The sequence below is a fragment of the Aythya marila genome (assembly GCF_965140915.1).
Source record: "Aythya marila genome assembly, chromosome: 5".
NCBI lineage: Eukaryota > Metazoa > Chordata > Aves > Anseriformes > Anatidae > Aythya > Aythya marila.
Genome location: NC_139046.1, coordinates 48453022 through 48474351, shown reverse-complemented (window position 1 = coordinate 48474351; position 21330 = coordinate 48453022). Strand labels below are relative to the sequence as shown.

General features: G+C 38.2%; 1 protein-coding gene across 1 annotated transcript; it reads right to left on the bottom strand.

The window, feature by feature from the left end:
- Positions 1–1604: 1604 nt before the first annotated feature.
- On the bottom strand, positions 1605–20783 carry CAT (catalase). The gene is made up of 13 exons (XM_082761681.1): positions 20565–20783; positions 16110–16281; positions 15211–15321; positions 13625–13755; positions 12670–12774; positions 11676–11801; positions 10004–10195; positions 8835–8987; positions 7424–7562; positions 5741–5871; positions 5028–5135; positions 4248–4334; positions 1605–3759 (listed from the first exon to the last, which is right to left on the bottom strand). Exons 1-13 carry the CDS (start codon positions 20628–20630, stop codon positions 3694–3696), a joined length of 1587 nt encoding a protein of 528 aa, XP_082617807.1. The 5' UTR covers positions 20631–20783; the 3' UTR covers positions 1605–3693.
- Between the last annotated feature and the right edge of the window lie 547 nt (positions 20784–21330).

Below are 21330 nucleotides of genomic sequence, written 5' to 3'. Positions count from 1 at the left end.
CTACCTTACACTTTTCCCCAGAAAAGATGTAGTAATTCCGTATACTCACTCATCTCTTGCTACAGCCTACTTCAACAAACACACTGCAATAATGGAATCTGCTATGTTCTTTGACAAGTCCTAACACTTCAGAAAACAGTCTAGGAATAAAGGGAAATGAGAAGACATACTCCTGAAGAAGCTTTAGTTTTCAAAACACGCATTTCAAATTCTTTGTACTATTACAGATACACATCTAAAAAAATAATTGGAAGAGGTTGAGCAATTCTCTAACACGTAACCGTAAATTTTATTGCAACAACCTACTGAACAAGTATTTGATTTTACTAGAGCAGAACAGTCAAAACATAAGTGAGATTGTGTCAAGTCACGTAACACTCTTAATTCTCATAATACATAGCCATAACTGGATTTTATTACTTTGCTTGAAAAACAGCATCTTATCCTTCCAGTGTTGCCTATACCCCCCTTTAAAAACAAGATTTTACTTTGTAATAACTGTCACGATCAGCTTATAAGCACAAAGTGGTCAACCTTAAGTGCAACCACACCATTTGAATTAAAACAAAAGACAGCCGCAGAAGGTACATACTAACTGCCTAACCCATTCTACATCATTTCAATATTACTGTGGAAGATGTTTCCTCATTCTTCTTCACCTGGAGTTTAGTGTTACTCTGACTTAACAGCATTCAAGTTTCTTCAGCCTAGCCTCTACCCTAAACTAGTACAATTTACAGTAGAATTAGTGATATTGTCCAGATAAAGGTTATCTGCCCATATCAGTAAAATTAAAAATAGTGTTTGTGTTAAACATTCTATTAAAACCTCCACAAATCCTGTGTCACAATGCCCTTTCTACAACATCGTCAGTATGTGTCATTAGCCATTATTTTGTAAATATTACTTTACAACATGCAATGAGGCATGAGGCACACTGTTCCTTGCCTGTAAAGCAAAAAGTAGAGCTGGGGGGGGAGGGTGAGGCAAGCAACTGCAATAAACTGAACTTCTGGGTAATATAACTTATTTGGGTACTATATGAACTACAAATAACTCTCCTTCAATAGAATTTTTGAACAGTGAAAAACTGGATGAACTGACAATTCTGCAAATTGCAACTGAAGATTTTAAATGAAAATAACAGAAGATTGGTTAGCAACTAGAAGCTTAAGAACATTAAGAAACGTTATCATGAACAAAACTCACATTGTAGTAGGAAAGCAGCTTTTTCCCATTCATATGGTACATGGTCCCAGGCACTGCTGTATCAGAGATTTGAGCAGCACTCTTCTGAAGACTCCGCAAGTTTTAAATGAAGTTCTGAACAGGAGTTTTGCCATGCTAAAGCTGAACAGAAAAACTTAAGACACTGCCACTCCCTCTCCTCCCCCATTAATTCCCAGTGTCAGCCTTGAGACCAAGGCCTTTGTATGCCACCAGGGTCTGTGCAGTCTAAATAGCTTGTGTTCTGAAATAAACACCAGTTCCCCAAAAACTTCAACAGCTTCTGCACAAGGAAACCACACAAATGAAGGCATGAACTTGCTAGATTAAAATAAATTGAAGACATGCTCACAAAAAAAGACAACATGTAGCCCAGAGTTGTTTAAATTGTTTTATTTCAGAAATAAGAGAAAGACAGTATTATCCATTCAGCAGAGACCACCAAAATTAAAGATTAAGTCTTGCTTACTCTTTTCCGAGACTCATTAGGATTCCATCTGCCAGAGAAATACTCCCACCAATCCACACAGCTCTTCCAGCTCCCACCAGCCTGATCAGGCAAATAGGGTAAAATAAACTGACATTTTATTTTATTTTACTGCATCACAGATGGCTTTTCACAACAGATCAGTAGACAGCATTCTAACAGCTTTCTATGTTTCTATTTAGTGAAAGCATTAACAACTTTTTAATAAAAATCTGCTATCAGTTCTCATAACGTGAACCCATACTTGAAAGTTGAATCAAGAAGTATACCTATTCAAAATACAACTCAAGATAGATCCTCAGAAGAATCAAATTTTGATTTTATGAATTGAAGTTGACATACTTGCTTAAGATCTATTAGCTGGGCTCTGAAATCCTTTGTATCATCATGTTTCTTCCAATGTGAATGCTAGTAAAGCAACATTAGCAGACAAACAAGGAAAGGAAAAGGAAGTAATGCTGTATAACTAGAATCTGGACCAGTTACACATGTGCACTGATCTTTCTCTTTGGCAAAGGAAGAGGGAGAAATAACAGGCAAAGTAGTTATTAAAACTTGCCAGGATTTTAGATGCATGGCAGATTGCCTGATCCTACTGAGCACAGTTCAGAAACATTTCTTGGACTGTTAGGACTAACTTCAACATGTAATGGGTAGGACGGATTTTTGTTCTAAACTGCAATAGTTAGCTTGAACACTAGTTATCCCATAACTCGGAAACACTTTCCAAATAATTGAGGAAAAAACTCGGTGGGATTTCAACCCTTATAAAACAATAGCTTAAGCCTTGGCTTTGTTTTATGCACATATGGTAAAGCATTCAGATGCCGACAGCGTACTTCCTTAGGCTAACACCATACATATTCAAGTGAGATAAGACCAGAAATTACATAATTATCATTTAACTGCACTCTGAACTTTAAATTCTAATATAAACATTAATTTTTCATTGGTTCATAAGACATTATTAAAGATTATACTCCAAGATTGTAGACAAAAAGTATCTCTAAGCTAAAGAAACACCTTTGGATCCAAGAGTGATTACTTTATAGTTCAAAGGTTTCCATTTTTTTTTTGTACCAATTAATTAGTTTACAAGCAGTAGACAAAATTCTGACATCTAAAATCAGGTTTTATACCTATATCTATTGGGAATAGTTTTTATTAAATTAGTCTCTCTATTTAAATTCCTGTAAACTAGGAAGGACACTTCCGCATCCCCCCCACCCCAAGGACTTGTAAGATGTAAATCAGTTTTGTTGTAAAACGTATACAATTAGAAAAATATCTACCTCAAATGATCCAAGGGAGATGGTGATCTCTGACCCAGCACTAATATGCATGGATTTATTACCTTAAAGTATTATTAGGAATAAAACTTACATATGTTGAGATTAACTTCAGTTAGGATCAACTTCCTATTCAGCTTCATTTTTATTTTATTTTTTTTTTTATAATGAATGAGAAAGAACCAGTTTTAGTAGAATTACTGCATATGTACTTTCCTTCTGGAAGGCAAAAATTAAACTCAAAGTGTCTACAAATACCTACAGGTAACTATTTTATTAGCAATACTAAGCAGTATCAGCTTTTTAATGTGAACAAGTTCATCCACAAGGATAATCACAGTATCATTAGACAAGTTCCGTTGTGCGATTTAGCTAGAGTAGTTATAAAATAAAGAAACACTTTGATTAAACTTATGTTTCCTTCTAGAAAAACTTCTTAATCAGTTTCCTTGAAGACACTTTATATTGTTAGCAAGCAGTAAAGCACTAGTGTTGAAAGGCACTAGGATTGTTAGCTAGTGTAACTTACTGTTTTCAGTACAGATACAGGCACTTGAAAGCTTAATAAATCAAGCCTGTAAAATACTGCTGTATTTGTGCAGAAGTCTGCTACATTCATTAACATGTTCAACAAGTTGTCCTGCAGTCATGTGGAAACAAGATTCATAGGGTAAATCTCTGTAGCACACTTTACAAGTTGGATCTTTCTTTGGCAGACATGCGAGAAGTGGCTTGTGTGTACGTCTTAATTACATCCTAAAAATGATAAGAGAAATATTCAGAACAAGTTCCACAGAAAGTAGTCATAAGTCACTTCAGAAAGAATTGCGTACTTATAGCAGCAATTTTGTTATTCTACGTAGCAAGCACAGCATCTAGGCGAGTCTCAAATAAGTGTGTGTGTGTATATATATATATATATACATTTTTTTTTTTTTTTTTTTAAAGAGTACAGAAAATAGATGATTTGGTCTAAGGATCAACCTGAACAGCCTGCATTGCACTTACAGTTATCTTCCAGTACCTTTAAGAAACAACTAAAACAAGATTATCTTATATCACTGGTTAAGATATGTTTAATGTAGTTAGGAGTGATGCTTCCACATTTTTTAGATACCACATGCATTAATTCCTCCGATTTAAATCAAATGTAGATCAAAACTGATCTCTCACTTCGGTGGAGTTATGGAAAAAATGAAAAAATCCAACCCATGAAAATTCAACTACGCAAGTCATTAACATACCTTTTTCCCACTTTCAGCATTGTATTTGTCCAGTAATGATTGAATACGGGCACCATAGTCAGGATGAACATCAGTGAAGTTTTTCACCTTAACAGGAAAAAAAAAAAAAACAAGACAAGAACTTGATTTCTCTCCGTGAGATACCCTTCAATTTTTTTTTTCATATTCCATGGTCTATACCAGGACATACGAGGAACAGGAGGAGGAAAACACTTTTCCAAAAAAAAAAAAATAAAATAAAATAAAATAAAATAATAATAAAAAAAAAAAAAAACACATTTGAATCTGACCAGCCAGAAAGGAGCAATGAGTACAATGACTCACTGTTTCTATAATGCCAAATTTAGAGGTCTTTCCCAGTGGAATTTTGTTTTAAATCAGGAAAGTTCCAGTTCCTCCCTGACACCGGCTCTCTTCCTTCTCCGTAGACAAACATCACAGAATCATCTAGCTTGGAAGAGACTTCCAAGATCATCTAGTCCAACCTTTGGCCTAACACTACTGGCAGTCATCTGATTTTTAAAGTACTAAGGTAAACATATAATGACATCCCCGATGTTCAGCAATCTTATTATTTCCAGCAGCAAAGTCATTTTAACATGTTTATTTATTCCTGTAACTATGCACACATGTAAGTGTTCTGTATTCATAACTCCTGCACAAGAAAATCTAGAATTCCTGACCTTCTCCATAAGCATATTGATATTTTGATGAAAAGTTGCTACACTGCATGGAAGTCTGGAAAGAAGAGCAAAGACAAAAAATATCTAGGCTACTTACAGCTCTCTTCTGAATGAAGAGTTGAGCATCTTTAAGATGATCAGCAATATTTTTACACAGCCTTTGACGTTCATCCTCCTTCAGCACTTTGATATAGAAATCTCGCACCTTATAAACAGAAACAGTTTTATCTTGAAAACTGAACACTAAGCCATAGTACTTGGACTTAAAATTCATTATTACTGAAAAAATAGCTTTCACTTACTAGTCAGGCAACACTTAAATACAACTCCAAAGGCAGCCAATTGGCAAGTTGTTGTTTGTTTTTTTTTTTTTTTTCTCTCCAAGCAAACCTGCTAGCAACTCATTTCAAGCTTGAAATCACTCATTATCTAACTAGTGAAAACAAATATGCTGTTGGGCTCCAATTCACGAATTGATGATCATGACATTACATGTAAATTCTAGTTTTAGTATCTGCATACACCAGTTGCAGGAAAACTGAAAATCACTACCTCTAAATATCAACGCTCAAACATAGATGGCAGAGAGGTCGGTAAGAGTTGATTAACTGCCCTGTCAGCAAAAGGACAGTTATTCATCATTATTAAAATATACAGAGATCTTTCAAAGTTCTATGGTATCTGAACTTCAGGTTAGACCAAATGCTTCAGCAAAGAGATCCGTGATGGAATGTTCCTTGTTAGTATTCTTTAGACAGCCCATACACTCATCTTCTATAATAAGCAGCATAAAAGCCTCATACATCATACCTGAGACACATTATCTTCATTTGCACTATTGAAACGCTGCACATCTCCTGAAATACACATGCGGCTCTCCTTCACAACAGGCTGATCTTCTGGACCAGTAAAACTGTTTGGATAATAGTTTGGGGCACCACCTGAGAAGTGAATACAAACAGGGATGGAAGGGGGAAAAAAGAAATCAGATGAAAAGAAATCAGATCTCAGGTTAATTTAGAAGAGAAAGTGTACTTCGCCTAAAAGAACCTAAAAAAAAATCAATTAAAATTTACTTTATTAAAAACAGTTCTCAATTATATGTCGACCAAAGCTCAAGATCAGCTATCTTTCAGACAGTGCTTAAAAAAGCACTTACTACAAGCAGGATTTACATAAGTCTTTGGGTAAAAAACAGGCTTTGTTTCAGAAATAAGGAGGTCTGGCCATTTTCAAAACACCATTGCTCAGAATTTTAATGAAGTTGTGGAGGTCATTCAAGTTTTAGTCCAAAGGCAATATAAAAATATACTTCCAACTGCTTATTTGAAATAGGGTTACATTGAACTATGTAAGGGTCTGTATTTTAAACACAATTAACTTACAAGGCTTCAAAAAAAAAAAAAATTTAAGAATCTGCTCTTGGATCGGAGTAATTGTTTTCAAGTTCCTGTTTTTTAAAGTATTTCCGCCTCCTCCTTCAAGAAGCGTTAGGACCCATAGCCCGGAGGAATACATGTTTGCAGCATGAGGCATAGCTTAAGTGTATACTGGCTTACGCTTAGGTATAAATCAGACACTATTGGACAAACACTGACAGAACATATCATGTAATAGAGGTAAAGTTAAAATTCCAGTCTTGACATTTATACTCCTGGCTTTCAGTTTCTTGGAAGTCAGAAAGCAAAGCAGTTCAACTTTTTAATGAGTCTGTATTTGCCTTCTTAACAGATTTAGTCTCTTTTATTTGTTAGAACAGATTTTTGCCTATACGTAAAAACAAAATACCAATTAAGTTCCGTGAAACCAGTTGTCAGGCATATTTCTGAATTTTAAACAATTAATATTTCAGCACTTTTGAAATAAGTCCCTTTTAACAAGTATGTTCCCAGACATACTTAAATGAACAAGCTAGAGACATAATTGAATTCATTTGACTTGGGGTATTCTGCACATGCCCTGATGATGACCTATCAGTAAGTTTTCAAAAACATCTTAAGCTTCACTTCATTTAAGACTAAGTAAAATTCCATTCTTACAGGAGATTTTTTGTGTGGAGTTTACTCCACTTTGTGTGGAATTTACTCCACACAAATATCTAAACTCTGCTTTTCAGAAGTAATGCAAGAGATAGAGCCATTATATGTTTACATAATTGGTGTATGTATACATATATGTATATATACACACAAATTGCAAATGAGTATTTGTCACAAGTGACAGTTATATACATCAAATTGAAAACCCAGATAGGAACTATCAATTATTTGATATAAGGCAGAAGTAAGAATGAACATCCACATCCTTTTGGAACATCAAAAAATGTATAAAGAACGCATTCTGTAGTCTACATATATATATGCTTATGTTTCTCACCATGTAAAAATAACTTTTGGCTATTTATATTTATTTAGCAAACATTTTATATCCCCTATGAACAGAAGAAACAGTACATGCAAGTATCATCATATTTAAAAGGATTTTCATTAATACCTTGGTTGTCAGTCACGCACATTGGTCCATCCCTCTGATAATTGGCTACACGAGCTCTGAAGGGGCAATTCACAGGAATTTGTAGGTAGTTAGGTCCCAGACGATGTCTATGTGTATCAGCATACGCAAAAAGACGACCCTTAAAAAAAATGCATAACATTAATAGATCTCTTTCAACCTTAGACTTAAAAATTTATTCCATCTGAAATATGGTCTAGTGGAAAGTGTCCTTGCCCATGACAGTTTGCATGTGCACAAAGCAAGTGACACTGCCCTGCATGACATCCTTGTCTATAAGTGGGAGAGACACGGATTTAACAGATGGACCACTCAGTAGATAAGGAACATCACAACCAGTTGCAGTAAACAGTTCAATGTTCAAGTGGAGACCAGTTACAAGTGGCATTTCTCAGGGATTGATATTGGGACCTATGCAGTTTAACATCTTTGCCAGCAACACGGACAGTGGGATTGAGTGCACCCCCAGGAAATTTGCCAATGACACCACACCAAGTTGTGTGATGCAGTCAACACACTGTAGGGAAGGGATGCCATCCAGAGGGACCTGAAACAGGCTTGATAAGTGGGCTCGTGTAAGAATCATGAAGTTCAACAAGACCAAGTGCAAGGTTGTGCACCTGAATCAGGGCAATCTCAAGAACAAATACAGGCTGGGCCGAGAATGGATTAAGAGCAGCCCTAAGGAGAAGGGCTTATTGAAGGGTGTTGATTGATGCTGGCTCACGTTTGGCTTCTCAATGTGTGCTTACAGCCCGGAAAGCCAGCCATATCCTGGGCTGCATCAAAAGAAGAATGGCCAGCAGTTTGAGGGAGGTGATTCTCCCCTTCCACTCTACTCTCATGAGACCCCACCTGGAGTACTGCAGCCTGCACTTAGGTCCTCAACACAAGAAAGTCACGGACCCACTGGAGTGATTCCAGAGGAAGGCCACAACACTGGAAGAGAGTGCTGGAGCAACTCTTCTTAGAAGACAGGCTGAGGGAGTTGGGGTTGCTCAGCCTGGAGAAAAGAAGGCTGCAGGGAGACCTTATAGTGGCCTTCCAGTACATAAAAGTGTCTACAAGAAAGCTGGAGAGGAACTTTTTACAAGGGTAAGCAGCAAGAGGACAAGGGGTAATGGCTTTATAAGAGGGTGATGAGGCACATCCACAACCTCTCTGACTTGCCCAGAGAGGTTGTGGATGCCCCATCCCTGGAAGCATTTAAGGCCAGGTTGGATGAGGCTTTGAGCAACCTGGTCTAGTGGAAGGTGTCCCTGCCCATGGCAAGGGGACTGTAATGAGATGGTCTTTAAGGTCCCTTCCAACCCAAACCATTCTGTGATTCTATGATACAGTGATAGCAATACTTCCATAAACAAGGAAATATGAGATTTTGACCATAGTTTACCTGCAGCATCTTATCAGGGCTAGGTTCAATACCAGGTGGCATGTTGTTTGGATCATATGCCATCTGTTCTACCTCTGCAAAGTAATTGACAGGATTCCTGTTCAAAACAAGCTTTCCCACAGGAATGAGAGGGTAGTCACCATGTGGCCAGATCTATAAGACATTAAACACATGCATTAAAATAAATGTTGTATTATGTAGCTTAAATAATAAAACAGGCAAGAGCTACCTAATAGTCTCAACTGAGAGAATACATTACTGAAGTCATTTCTATTTTGCTAATAAATGTTGAGGAACGTCCAAGTCTTTTGCAATTCAGAGTATTCATGCAACTTATTTCATCACAGCATAATCTCAGCACTTGACTACTTAAATAAAATACCCACAGGCACTTGAAGAGATGCCTAGGAATGCAATATTGTAGGTGGAACTGGTAGCATGATTGTTTTCGGCTACTACAAAATATAACCAGCTTAACTAGCCTTTTCTTTCTCCTCTTGGCCTAAACTTTCAAGGTCAAAATTATTTGGCCATTTCAGGGGAGCAATATTTGAGGAAAAAAATACAATTCTGTTAGTCTTTCAGCATGCCATTCTTTGGAATAGCAAATAGAAATCTGACAAAAGATGAGACCAAGATCAGAAACTACATGATCAACAACATTCAAAACTAGCTAGCTCAGGGTGTGACTATGATCTGAGATCAGACTTTTGAAATGCAGTACAGTTGTAATCTACAAGCCTAAATCAAGCCCTAAACATATTTCTCCAAGGAAGAACAACATCAGATTTTACACTATACCACAGGAATTTGATCTGATTTCCAGCTTTCTGGATTAAATACCCAGCACTCAAAATTAAATAACTGGACATATTCCCCCCCATCCCATGCCCCAATATGTTTTACAGGTATATGATTTCATCTCTGGAATTTCTGACTCATCCTGACCATGTAATAAACAGCACACTTAAAAAAAAAAAAAAATGAAGTGATAGGAATAAAAGGGACAGACCAACTGTAGTCATAAGAACTGGACCCTAAACAGTGCTACTCTGTGGAACCTGTTTGCTTTATTTATGGATAAGCTTGTTTCCAGCATTTCCTAAGTTTTCATCTCATGACCTCTTAAACAAACTGAAATAAAATATTCACAGTTGTAGCAGATATACCTTAGTTAAGTCAAAAGGATTAAATGGAAACTTCTCTGCTTCTTCAAATGTCATAACTTGAATGTAGAAAGACCAGGATGGGTAGTTGCCATGGGCTATGGCATTGTAAAGATCACGTATTCCATAATCAGGATCAGTAGAAGCCAGCCTTCCTGCTTCCTCAACAGAAAGATTTTTGATGCCCTGATCAGTCTAAAAGCAATGAGAGAAATAGAACCAGTTATAAATGCAGAAATTACAAAAAAAAAAAAAAACACACAAAAACATGTTTTTAACAAGACTCAAGATTTAAGAGCATGATTGTCCATCTCCTAATCCCCAGCAATTTAGGTTCAGAGTACATTCAGTAGTACACATTACATTCAACAGCTGCTTTCCAAATAAAAGTTAGTTCTATGATAAAGCGCAAATTAGAACAAGTCCAGATGAGGGCCACAAAGATGATCAAACGGCTGGAACACCTCTGTTACAAGGACAGACAGAGTTGGGGTTGTTCAGCCTGGAAAAGAGAAGGCTGCAGGGAGATCATATGGTGGCCTCTTAGTATCTAAACAAGAGCCCACAAGAAAGCTGGGGAGATAAACTAAAAAAGGGTAGATTTAATTTCGATAAGAAAAATTCTTTAGCATGAAAGGTGATAAAGGCACTGGAACAGGTTGCCCAGGTAAGTTGAATGTGTTTAAGGCCAGGTTGGATGGGGCTTTGAGCAACCTGGTCTAGTTGAAGGTGTCCCTGTCCATGGTGGAAAGGGGAAGAGGGGATTGGAGTTCAGTGATCTTTAAGGTCCCTTCCAACCCAAACCATTCTGATTCTGTGAAATAAATGTAATACTATACTACAGAACAAAAATATGATACAGCACATCAAATAGAGATGTTTCCCTTTACAGACAGAGTATTCCTTTACTATCTTACCATCCCATCCCTTCCTATAGACCACATGCCAACACAAACTGATAAAAGGGTGGCCACCTTCAATGCTGAACATCCTACATGATCTGTAATTTTTAAACTTTTTTCTCCTTCCCCTTAATTTCTGACACTTAGCACTGAAGTCTCATTTTTATAAGCTTCTGACACCTCAAAAGGTAAAAGCTGCTATGCAATCCTTCTTGGTTTAACATAATGGTTTCTCAAGTCTTGCTCCAAAGGCGTGTCCAGCCTCTACTAACATCTAACAAAGTAAGAATCTGTGTTGTCTTTAAAACTGATGGGAAGTTGTTTCCAAGCAAGATGTACTACCAAGTACGTTCTGACAAAGTCATAAAAGTTCTGTAAGTTTCAGCCACAGAGCTCTTAGGAATTGAGGATTATATTGCTTGACTCACATACAACTTGGAAATACTGTATCAGTGTGACTCATATACAGAATGCTAACAGGAACAATAACCAGAGCCAGACAGAGGATTTTTACCTGAAGAAACAGCTGTTGAATCTGAACTATGCTGTAGCCATGAACATATCACATACATTAAAACATTCCTAAACAGGAACATCCTTCATTCATTAGATGTATGCAACTGATGAAAAACATACACCATTTACATTTGGTCTATGCATGAATAAATGTTTTCTGAACTAAAAATTAACTACAGAACATTCAGACAACCTTCGTTATTTTTTTAAATTCAGTATGACATATCTTTCCAAGAGATAACTAGAGAAGAACATACCTTCACATGAAACTTGCAATAAACTGCTTTCCCACTAGCATTAATCAGTTTAAAAGTATGTGATCCATATCCATTCATATGGCGATATCCATCAGGAATACCACGGTCACTAAACAAGAAAGACACCTAAAGAGAAGAACCCAACAACATTTGCTCGTTCAACAGTACAAATAAAGGACCACTTGAGTCAAAGGTCACTTAAATTCATCTGCATCACTGGAAGTCATCTTAACGAGAGAAAATATTCTAGGATGTTATAGTTTAAGGTTCTAAGACTTAAACTAAGACTGCTTAGACTTTCCACATACAAGGATGTGAATTGAACTTGTGTGAAGAAGTATGGCCACATGAAATATTCGTTATCTTTAGGTTAATATTGCACATTAATGTTATCATTCTCCCTATAAGCACAGGGCAGATAAGCATGGATAATTTAAATATACAATTTTCAACAGGTTTTAAAAAACATCTGAAATGCGAAGTCCTGAATAACTGATTTCTCAAGCAATAAACATACCACCATGCAAAGCTATTCCAAATGCAGCTTCCTTTAGGCTTATTACCACAAACAATACTTGTGATACCACTTCCCAAGCAGTAGTAACTGAAAGGCTTTCAGATTAATCCATTTTCTTTTTCAAAAGGATACATATACTGAATTTTGTATTTGCTTCTTTTGGTATAACATTCTTCTCTATACATAATGTTAATATACAGTTTGCTGACGATCGATATTCTCACTACTTTAATACTAAGAAAGTCCACTAACTTCCCCTTTACCTCTATGTAAAATATGATTATGGAAACAAAAATCCTGTCTATTTCATAGCCTATAAAAGAAAAGGCAAAACTAGAAAAACATAAAAACATGTCAAGAGCATTAAAAGCTATAGTAGGCCTCTGACCTTTAGAGTTCTTAAAAGATTACATTGGATCCAGATAAAGCAGTTTCAGTTAAAAACTTATGTTGCCATGATATTCAAGAGAACCTTACCTGATGCAAAGACTCAGGGCGAAGACTCCAAAAGTCCCATACCATATCTGCGTCCTTCAAATGAGTCTGAGGGTTCCTCTTTTGGCTATGGATGAAGGATGGAAACTAATTTGTCAGGGGGAGGGGAGGGAAAAAAAGTTTAACTTCATTTTGCAAGTCATACAGGATATGCTAAGCAACTTCTGGTACTGAATAAGATGTACAGGGTTTTTTTCCTAATACATTTTTTATCTACAAAAGGAACAAGACAGTGAAAGATGAGAAAGTTTTTCAATTACCATAACTTCACTGATTTGACTCTAAAAGCAAAATATTTACAATTATGATAAACAGGATGCTCAGAGCCAGACAATGCTTTCAACTTCTGCCTAATAAAATAAGGCAAGTACTCAGATTTCATATAAACTATTGGATATTTAACTCCAAAATGAATACAGAGATATAAAATATAATATTATAAAATATCAATTTAAGTCATACAGAACAACTCTATTCTTAGGAAAGTCCCCTCTTCTTACAAAGTACAGTTAAACTTACACAAATAATCAGATTTAATACAAAAGAATTTATAAGAAGCTTTTCAGCTTTCCTTCGAATAGCCTTGAAATTTAAGACATCTACAGAGTAAATAGCTATTTCTAACACCAGTGAAGCTGAAATGACTTGAGGGTTAAAATCACAATTATTTACCTGATGGCTATTACGCAGGGACATGTGCAAAAGCAAACAGCTAAGCACGTGTGGTATCAAAGTACCAACATAAGTAATCAAGCTTTATCTCTTATTGAAGTTTTTTTTAAATACCACCTTATCAAATCAAAAACTATTGGAACATCCAATGGATAGAGTAAGCATGTCAAAACATGGAATTTTGCTTCTCAGTGAAGCAAGAATAAGATGTGAACAAGCCTTTGGACTCTTTCACGAAGTACCATTGTCTTTGGTACATACTTACCAACATTGCATCCCGAATAAAGAAGATAGGAGTATTGTTTCCCACAAGATCCCAGTTACCCTCTTCTGTATAGAATTTCATTGCAAAGCCTCGAGGGTCACGAACTGTATCAGCTGACCCAGATTCTCCAGCTTGAAGAAACATAAGAATGTATACAAGTGTTACAGTATGAAACCAATTCTAAGCATAAAACTATGGAACTTTAGAATATGCCATAAGATCCTGAGAGTGTTTGGCTTTGATTTTTTTTTTTTTTTGATTAAAGTCTCTTCTTTACTATGGAATTTGTTATATTTGCCATAATACTTCAGACAGTGCCTGAAGCTTCCAAAGTGTAAATAGACACCCACCCAAGCATGCAGGCCATAGTTGATGCAAATTCTAGTCTTTATTGGTTTGAGTGGATGTACTTGTTTGCTTTATCACTAACAGACATCAGATAAGGCTGAATTGGCAAAAAGTATATTAGCTTGTGTATTAAATCCCATTGTGAAAGCTCTCGTTTGGAAGGTAGCAATCTAAGTAGTGTATGCAACTCATAGAAGAGTTGCAATGCTTCTAATTACCCCCCAGCTTTACCCAAAACAATCCTTTCAGTGGGTAGATTACACCACAGCAAAAGCATCCACCACGATACCTGATCAAAAGCATTCTATATGTATTCAGAAACAGTTAATGCTAGTCAGCATGTTGAAATAATTAAGACACTCAATCTCTCTTGGAAAATCATTGTTTACTATGAAATAACTAGGAAGAAACATGTTTAAACATAGCAGGGAAAGGAAAGGTAACAGTGCAACATACCTCTTTAGCACAGTTTGCTCATCAAGCTCAGCTGTGTGCTTTTTACCCCAACCCCCAGAGGACATTCCATGAGCACCTGAGTTTTGGTGACAGTAAAGGCTAGTAGGCCAAAAACAGCAGCTACTTGAGCTTTGTCCTCTTCCTCCCCTTCCCTTTTCTCCAAGACAATTTTCCAGAACTAAATTCTCATTAGATTTTTTTTAAACATAAAATAGTAACATACCTTTTTAAAGGTCATTTTTCTATCAGGTATAAGGTATTTCTTATAATGCACGTTTTACCTAATATCATTTAAGATTATAAATTCATTCATTCAGCTCTTTAGAAAAAGAAAGAAGATTTTGTTTAGAGAAGATTATTATTTGCCTAGAGTTTATTTTCCACACCACTCATCTCAAAGTCATTAATACAGCAGAAGATTTCAAGCCTTCAAATTTCAAGCGTAGAACTGCAGTATGCAAGTTCGTTTTTATGATCCATCCAGAAACAAAGTAAGCTTTCCATCACAACCAAAAATAGCAGACTACCATTTCTTTCTTCCACATTGTAAGGGAGAAAGTACCAACAGAAGTACCTACAGTGGGTTCTTGCCAGAAGGCACAGACCCTGCTTATCATTAAGGTCTTAAAAATTAAATGAAATTGACAGAAGAGGAATTAGGTGCCATAACATTTCAAAATATCTGAAGTTCAATTTCAGTGCTCTGTAATGCAAACATATCAATATCAGTGTTAACTATTAGTACCCATGTAAGAAGATACACAATAACTTCAGAGCCTTACCAACAGTTGAGAACCGTATAGCAATTGGTGTTCTTTTTCCAATGTGTTCAAACACTTTTGCCTTACAATACTTCGTAATATCATGAGTTACTTCAAAATAGCCAAAAGCACCTGAAAAAAAGCATTTAGAAATATCAGATTATCAGGATACTTTCCTGTCACTCACAAAGCACATTATTCAGTGCCGCCTGCTTGAACATCATAAAACCAAAAGAAATCATGGCAATACACCAGTTTAAATCTATGCACTAAATCACCCAAGAACAAAGTTTATATCACACACTACATACTGCTTGCACAGCATTTCCCCCTCCCCATCTTGAACACATCGTTAACAGTTCCTGGCAGCAATACAGGCCTTACTTCTGCTCTACAAAATAAACAGTAACTCTGAGTGCTTTTCTGCCAAGAGTTTACATATTTATCTCTGAGCAAGACATGTATTTCTTCAATCCTGGCATGCGTTGCAGCACTGTCGGTCCATCTTTAAACCAGATGAAGCAACACAGTTACTTTTACTCCCACAGAGGAATTTTTTCTGTATACACTCACATTACAATAAGATTCAGTCCATAGTTTATAAGCTATATGTAACAAAACAGATGCCAGTTCCACAACTATGAAGATATAGGCAGATGTTAAAACTGAATTATAAAAAAAAAAAAAAAAAAAGTAAAAAGTCACTTTAAGCTTCACATGCTTGATCCATCTACCTTCAGGTCAAAGATACTACAAGTGGTTCTAAACTAGGCTTTAATTCCTGTTCTTGCTGTTATTAGTATAACTAGATCATAGATTATATTGTAATGCAACGCATCTATAAGAATTGGTTATCTCAAAGATTTTTAAAGCCTAGTGCTGCATGAAGAAAAACACAAATAAGTATTAATGAAACATACCTGCTCCTTTTGCATGCACAACTCTTTCAGGAATCCTCTCTCTGTCAAAATGAGCCATCTCATCAGTGAAAACAACATCTTGAACCAGAAGAGGACCACGGGGCCCTACTGTCATAAGATTGAGCTTATCCCCAATTGGGTTCCCAGCTCCAGTGGTCAAGACATCTGGCCTCTGAAAAAGGAAGTCAGGATCAACACCAGAAGCCAAAAATCCTCTAAGCCACATAACACCCATACCTGGTCAACAGTTGTATCACATATGAAAGTACATTAGAAAACAGCATAAGATTCTGGAAATTGTTACAGAAATTAGAGGCACAGCTGCATCAGCACAGTCCTATGTCTGAGGCTACTTAACAACAGCAGTTAATGTCATAGATAACCACGGAATGTTTTCAATGGTTCAGAAATTTTATTAAGACTTTACCTTGCTTCAAGAAAATATGAAGTCACAGCAATGACTAGAAGGCACACATTGCTACCATCATTAGTCTGAAAGAGTTGTGATAATGACATAAGCAGGAACACCCAGGGAATCACTCCAGATTCAAACCTGGAGTGATTGAAGGAAGAGGATTATCAGAAGCCCTACTGTAAGTTATTATCTGTCAAAAGGACAGGAAACCAGAACTGTCTTTTTAAAGGAATTGCCTGAAATAGCCCATATTCAATGTTTGCCCCACCCTTCCATACCACATCTAAGTTAACCATTCTTGTAGGCTCCTTCCAAGTGCAGCATCTTTGTGCACTGGGAGTGACCCTGTACCCAAAGATGAGAGACACCCCAAGATCACTCCACTGCTAGAATTCTGTAGCGTTATTTAACTAGTGTCCTCCCACTTCCCTTAAAAAAAAAAAAAAAAAAAAAAAATCCAGCAGAGAAGAATTTATCTGCATCACATCTACATTCATACTCCCCTATAAGGTGACAGATCCATTTTGCTGAGTACTGCATAAAACATAGCAAGCAAAAGTCCATCAGCTCCAGAGACCTGATGGTGGCAGACATCAGGTTTGTCCCTGGGGCACATCTATTAACTGTTGGGAGCAGGGGCAGCGTTGGTCAAGGATATTGAACAGAATTCAAGTTGGCAAGAAAAGAATAAGCAAAGAACTTGCAACAGATATCTGAGCTCAAATATTTGAGTCAGACCATGGCTATTTAACACCAAATCCACATTTATACATTGCACTAAACTGGCATGTATCCACATAGGATACCAGTATCGTCCCACCTTTTTCTGCCAGAAGCATCCACGTAACTGAACCATGGGAAATGCACCAGGACAAACCCACTCATCCCCTCCCTTTTACAGTTTCGTTAATGAAAAGGGATGGGATGAACAAAGTAACCCTTGATGAGGCATTTACTACTATCAGTGAGTTCATGGGTTCCAACTTTATCCTGACAATCCACATTTTTCCTGAAGTGTTTTAATCCTATCACTGAACAGGCAAAATTCCAGCCTGTAACTCATGGAAGAGTATGCTGCACCCAACTAGCCTCCAGATACTTCCCAAGAGACAGCTCAGAGACAGGGGCAGAACAATTACTCACATCTACACCCAGAGCTCTGGGTGAGGTGAAGCACGCAGGAGGAGTCATTTGCCTTTGTTTAGCACTTGTACATGAATAACCACATAAAAGACATTTGACAGGATAACTGCATTTCCAACGTGTTCTTACTAATATGCAGCATGTGCTAACTGACTTGAAATCACAAAATAACCAGGTTCTTTATTCTTCATTCACTAATTCATTAGCTATAAGCATATATTCAATTCCTAGACTACTTCAGGATATTTGAAATGCTAACCTACATTGCAGTTGATACAAACTTTAAAGAATGTTACAAACATTCAAACAGTTACAAACAGGAACTTTACAGATGTTCGGAAACTTACAAAGTTGCCATTTAAGCTTTATTTAGAGTACTCTCAAGTTAAAGAAACTTTTATTTCAATGAAAATATTACCTAGAGTTTGTCAATGGAAATAAAGAGAAGTGGAAGCTGTTCTCAATACTCTTTCCCCTGCTTCTCTTCTGCCTGCCTTATATTATGTTCAGTTTTAAATGGGCCAAAGAAAATGATTTCACTGCTCACTTTGAGCAGTCACCAGGGCAGATGGAACTGAAAGTTCTCATTCTTAGTTATGCTAAAGGTTTAACATCTCAAAATAGTATTCTAATAAACACATGTCCACAGGTGAGACCAAAAATTTGTCACAATATAAGAGGATTGTAAATTCAACTTTTAAAACTTGTTTTTTAAATTCAACTTTTTAGTCAAGAAAGTTTTGCTTAGGTAAACACTTCTTAAAAATCCAATTCCTGCACGTTTTCTTTGATTTTCATCATTTTTGCTGATTAAAGTTTTCACATTTCTAAAAGCTAAAAAACAATATTCATTTATTTTACCAAGCATAAGTTCTTTTTCTTTTTTTTTTTTTATATATGAGTATGACAGTCATCAATACAAGACGAGCAAGCTCTTTGTAACGTGAGAAAAAAAAAAAGATCCCACCGATGGCATCCTAAGCTTCTGTATCTTTCTCTCCACATTTCTTGTACTCCTATTGATAAGACATGTCCATCCTTCCTACATGTTCCACACATACAGAGACTTCCACTGCATCCTCACTCCACAGCAGCCTGTGGCACTGCAACATACAAACCCTGTGCACAGCTCAAACACCATTTATAAATTCTGCATACTACAATTCAAAAAGAAGGAAACTTGGTGATTGGATTCTGGATTTCTAACACAACACATCTCCTCTGCAGTCCCTGTTACACCCCCCTGCAGCCCACAGAGTGGGATTCTAAAGTCACTGATATTTATGTCCTTGTGGAGCAGCTACCTAGCTCCACCCAGTCCACTGAGGCACAGAGAAGTCATGGAGAGCTACCCTGCTCATCTGGAATTGTTTACAGATTCTGAGAAGCCCAGTAGGTTTAACCATACAGGGGTAGGACTATAACACATAAACCTACTCCTGAGGGCTTTGCTGAGCAGCAGGTCACAAAAGCCCTTGGTAAGGGACAGACAGCAGGAAAAACCCACCATGTATCCTTAGTTTTAAAAAGGAGTTTTTGATTTGCCCATAAAACCTTTTGAAGGTTTTATAATACCTTCAGCATAAGTACCTGAAGGAAAAAAACACTGCATGTTAGTTAAAAACTATATATGCAACAAAGTACGAAGGCTGGTAAATGCAGCCTTTTTCAAATGAACAAGCTACATTGTTGCCCAAAAACCTATTTCTTCCACAACATTAGCATATAAGACTGCTAGAAACAATATCTAAAAATATATCTTTCTGAAACAAAGCATATCAAAAACATTTTAGTGAAGAGTTTTGTAGCTGTAAAGTCTCTTGTATAGGAAAACTTTCTAAGATGTTCTTTCCAATGTTGGCATGAGAAGTACGAACACTTTTTCAACCAGTATGATATATTCCCCTTAGTTTCAGGATAATGGCATGCAGGGCACACAAAACAAGTCCATCCACGTGAGGAAGGAGGAGGAAACATGTTAGTTCCAACAAGAACCCTCAGACTACTCCTGGCTTTGAGTTTGATGCCTGTATTTTCATATGGTTGGGAACTGCACACAGCCAAAACCTGAAGAGATGAACATGCAGATTCAAAGCAACTGTCACAGGAATCGAAGCCAGGAGAATTTTAGTCACAGCTGTTGTAAACACCATACATCAAAGTGCATACTTCCAGGCATTACTGATACTTTGCACCTTATACAAGTCACTTTAAAATTCTAATAAGCCTTCCCTACTCTCTATCTGAAGGTCTCATGACTCCTTATGCAACACAGGCTCTGTGCTACCTCCCAGTCTCCAAATTAACCTTGGCCTATATTTAAATATTGTTTCACTACAGAAAAGCTAAGCTGCCATCTATATAAATAATATCATCAACAGTCCAAGAGTGAACTGTGAAATATGGCAGAATATGGCATATCTCACCACTGAAATAGTCTTCATACAGTACTTTTTTGGTGAAAACAAGAAAATAAAAACGACTACAAACAGGGGGGACTGTTCTTTTAAGAAGTAACCCTTCCGAAAACCCTTCAGTAAAGTAGCCCATAGTGTTTTATGAGACGGCTGGCCAGCATGAGCAACACAAAGGGTATTTAATGCCCCAAACGCGTTCCTGTCAACACACCTAGTGGAACCTGACACGGCGGCTCTGAAGAGCCACGACACCAGGCATCGCAGCGCTTACACGCTTAAACAAGCATTTCTGTGGGCATTTACTTGTGCAGGAGGGCTCTGCAGCCCACTACCCATCCCCACGCCTTGCACCAACCTCCCGCCCCGGTCCTACCCGCAACCACCCCCCGCTGCCATCACCCCTGGTCACCAGCCCCCCTCAGGGCGCCCCCCTCTCCCCTCAGGGCGCCCCGCGACCGTTACGGCCCCGCCGCCGCGCACCTGCGAGCCCCGCTGGCTCTGCCACTGCTTCAGCTGCTCCGCGGCGACGTCGCGGCCGTCAGCCATCTTGCGAGCTGCGGAGCCCCCCGAGAGAAAAACCGAGAGACCGAGCGGGCGGGCAGGAGGCAGGGAGGGAGGGAATGGCGGGCGGTGGGGCGGGGCCGGGCTCGCTCCCAGGCAGGAGGCAGCAGCGAGGTGACCCCGCAGCGCCTGCGAGTAGCGGCAGCCACCGCGCCTACGCCACCCACCCCTCTCCACGGAGCTGCGCCCACCCACCCCCGCCGCCCCGACCAATAGCCCCGCGCCCTGCAGGCAGAGCCAGCTCTGAGTGGCTCAGAGGGGTGTCAATCACAGAAGCGAGACCCCCCCCCCTTCCCTCCCCCTCCCCCTCCCCTGTTCCCCCCTTCCCTGACGGGGCGGGTGCGCGAGGCGGTGACCGTTGGTGCTCTGAGGGGAGACTGGAGGCTGCTGAGGGCTCGCTCCTTACTCAGCCTCTAACGCGTGTCATTAATCGCATCGCGGCGCGTAAGCTCGATTTTTGTCACGCGTTTTTGAGGTGTCAGAGCTGTCCAAGGCTGCCAGCTGGGCAGAAGCTGCTCAGCAGCGAAGAAAGTTGCAGGATAAGGGCACGGAAAAGCAGCGCGCTCGGGGAGTTTGTGAGGCAAGGATTGCAGCGGGAGAAAGGCTTGGCTTGCACAATCCAAGTGCCCAGGTGCATAGTTAAATGTTCATTCTTGCATCTGTACTTCAAAGGAGGTGTAGGTGA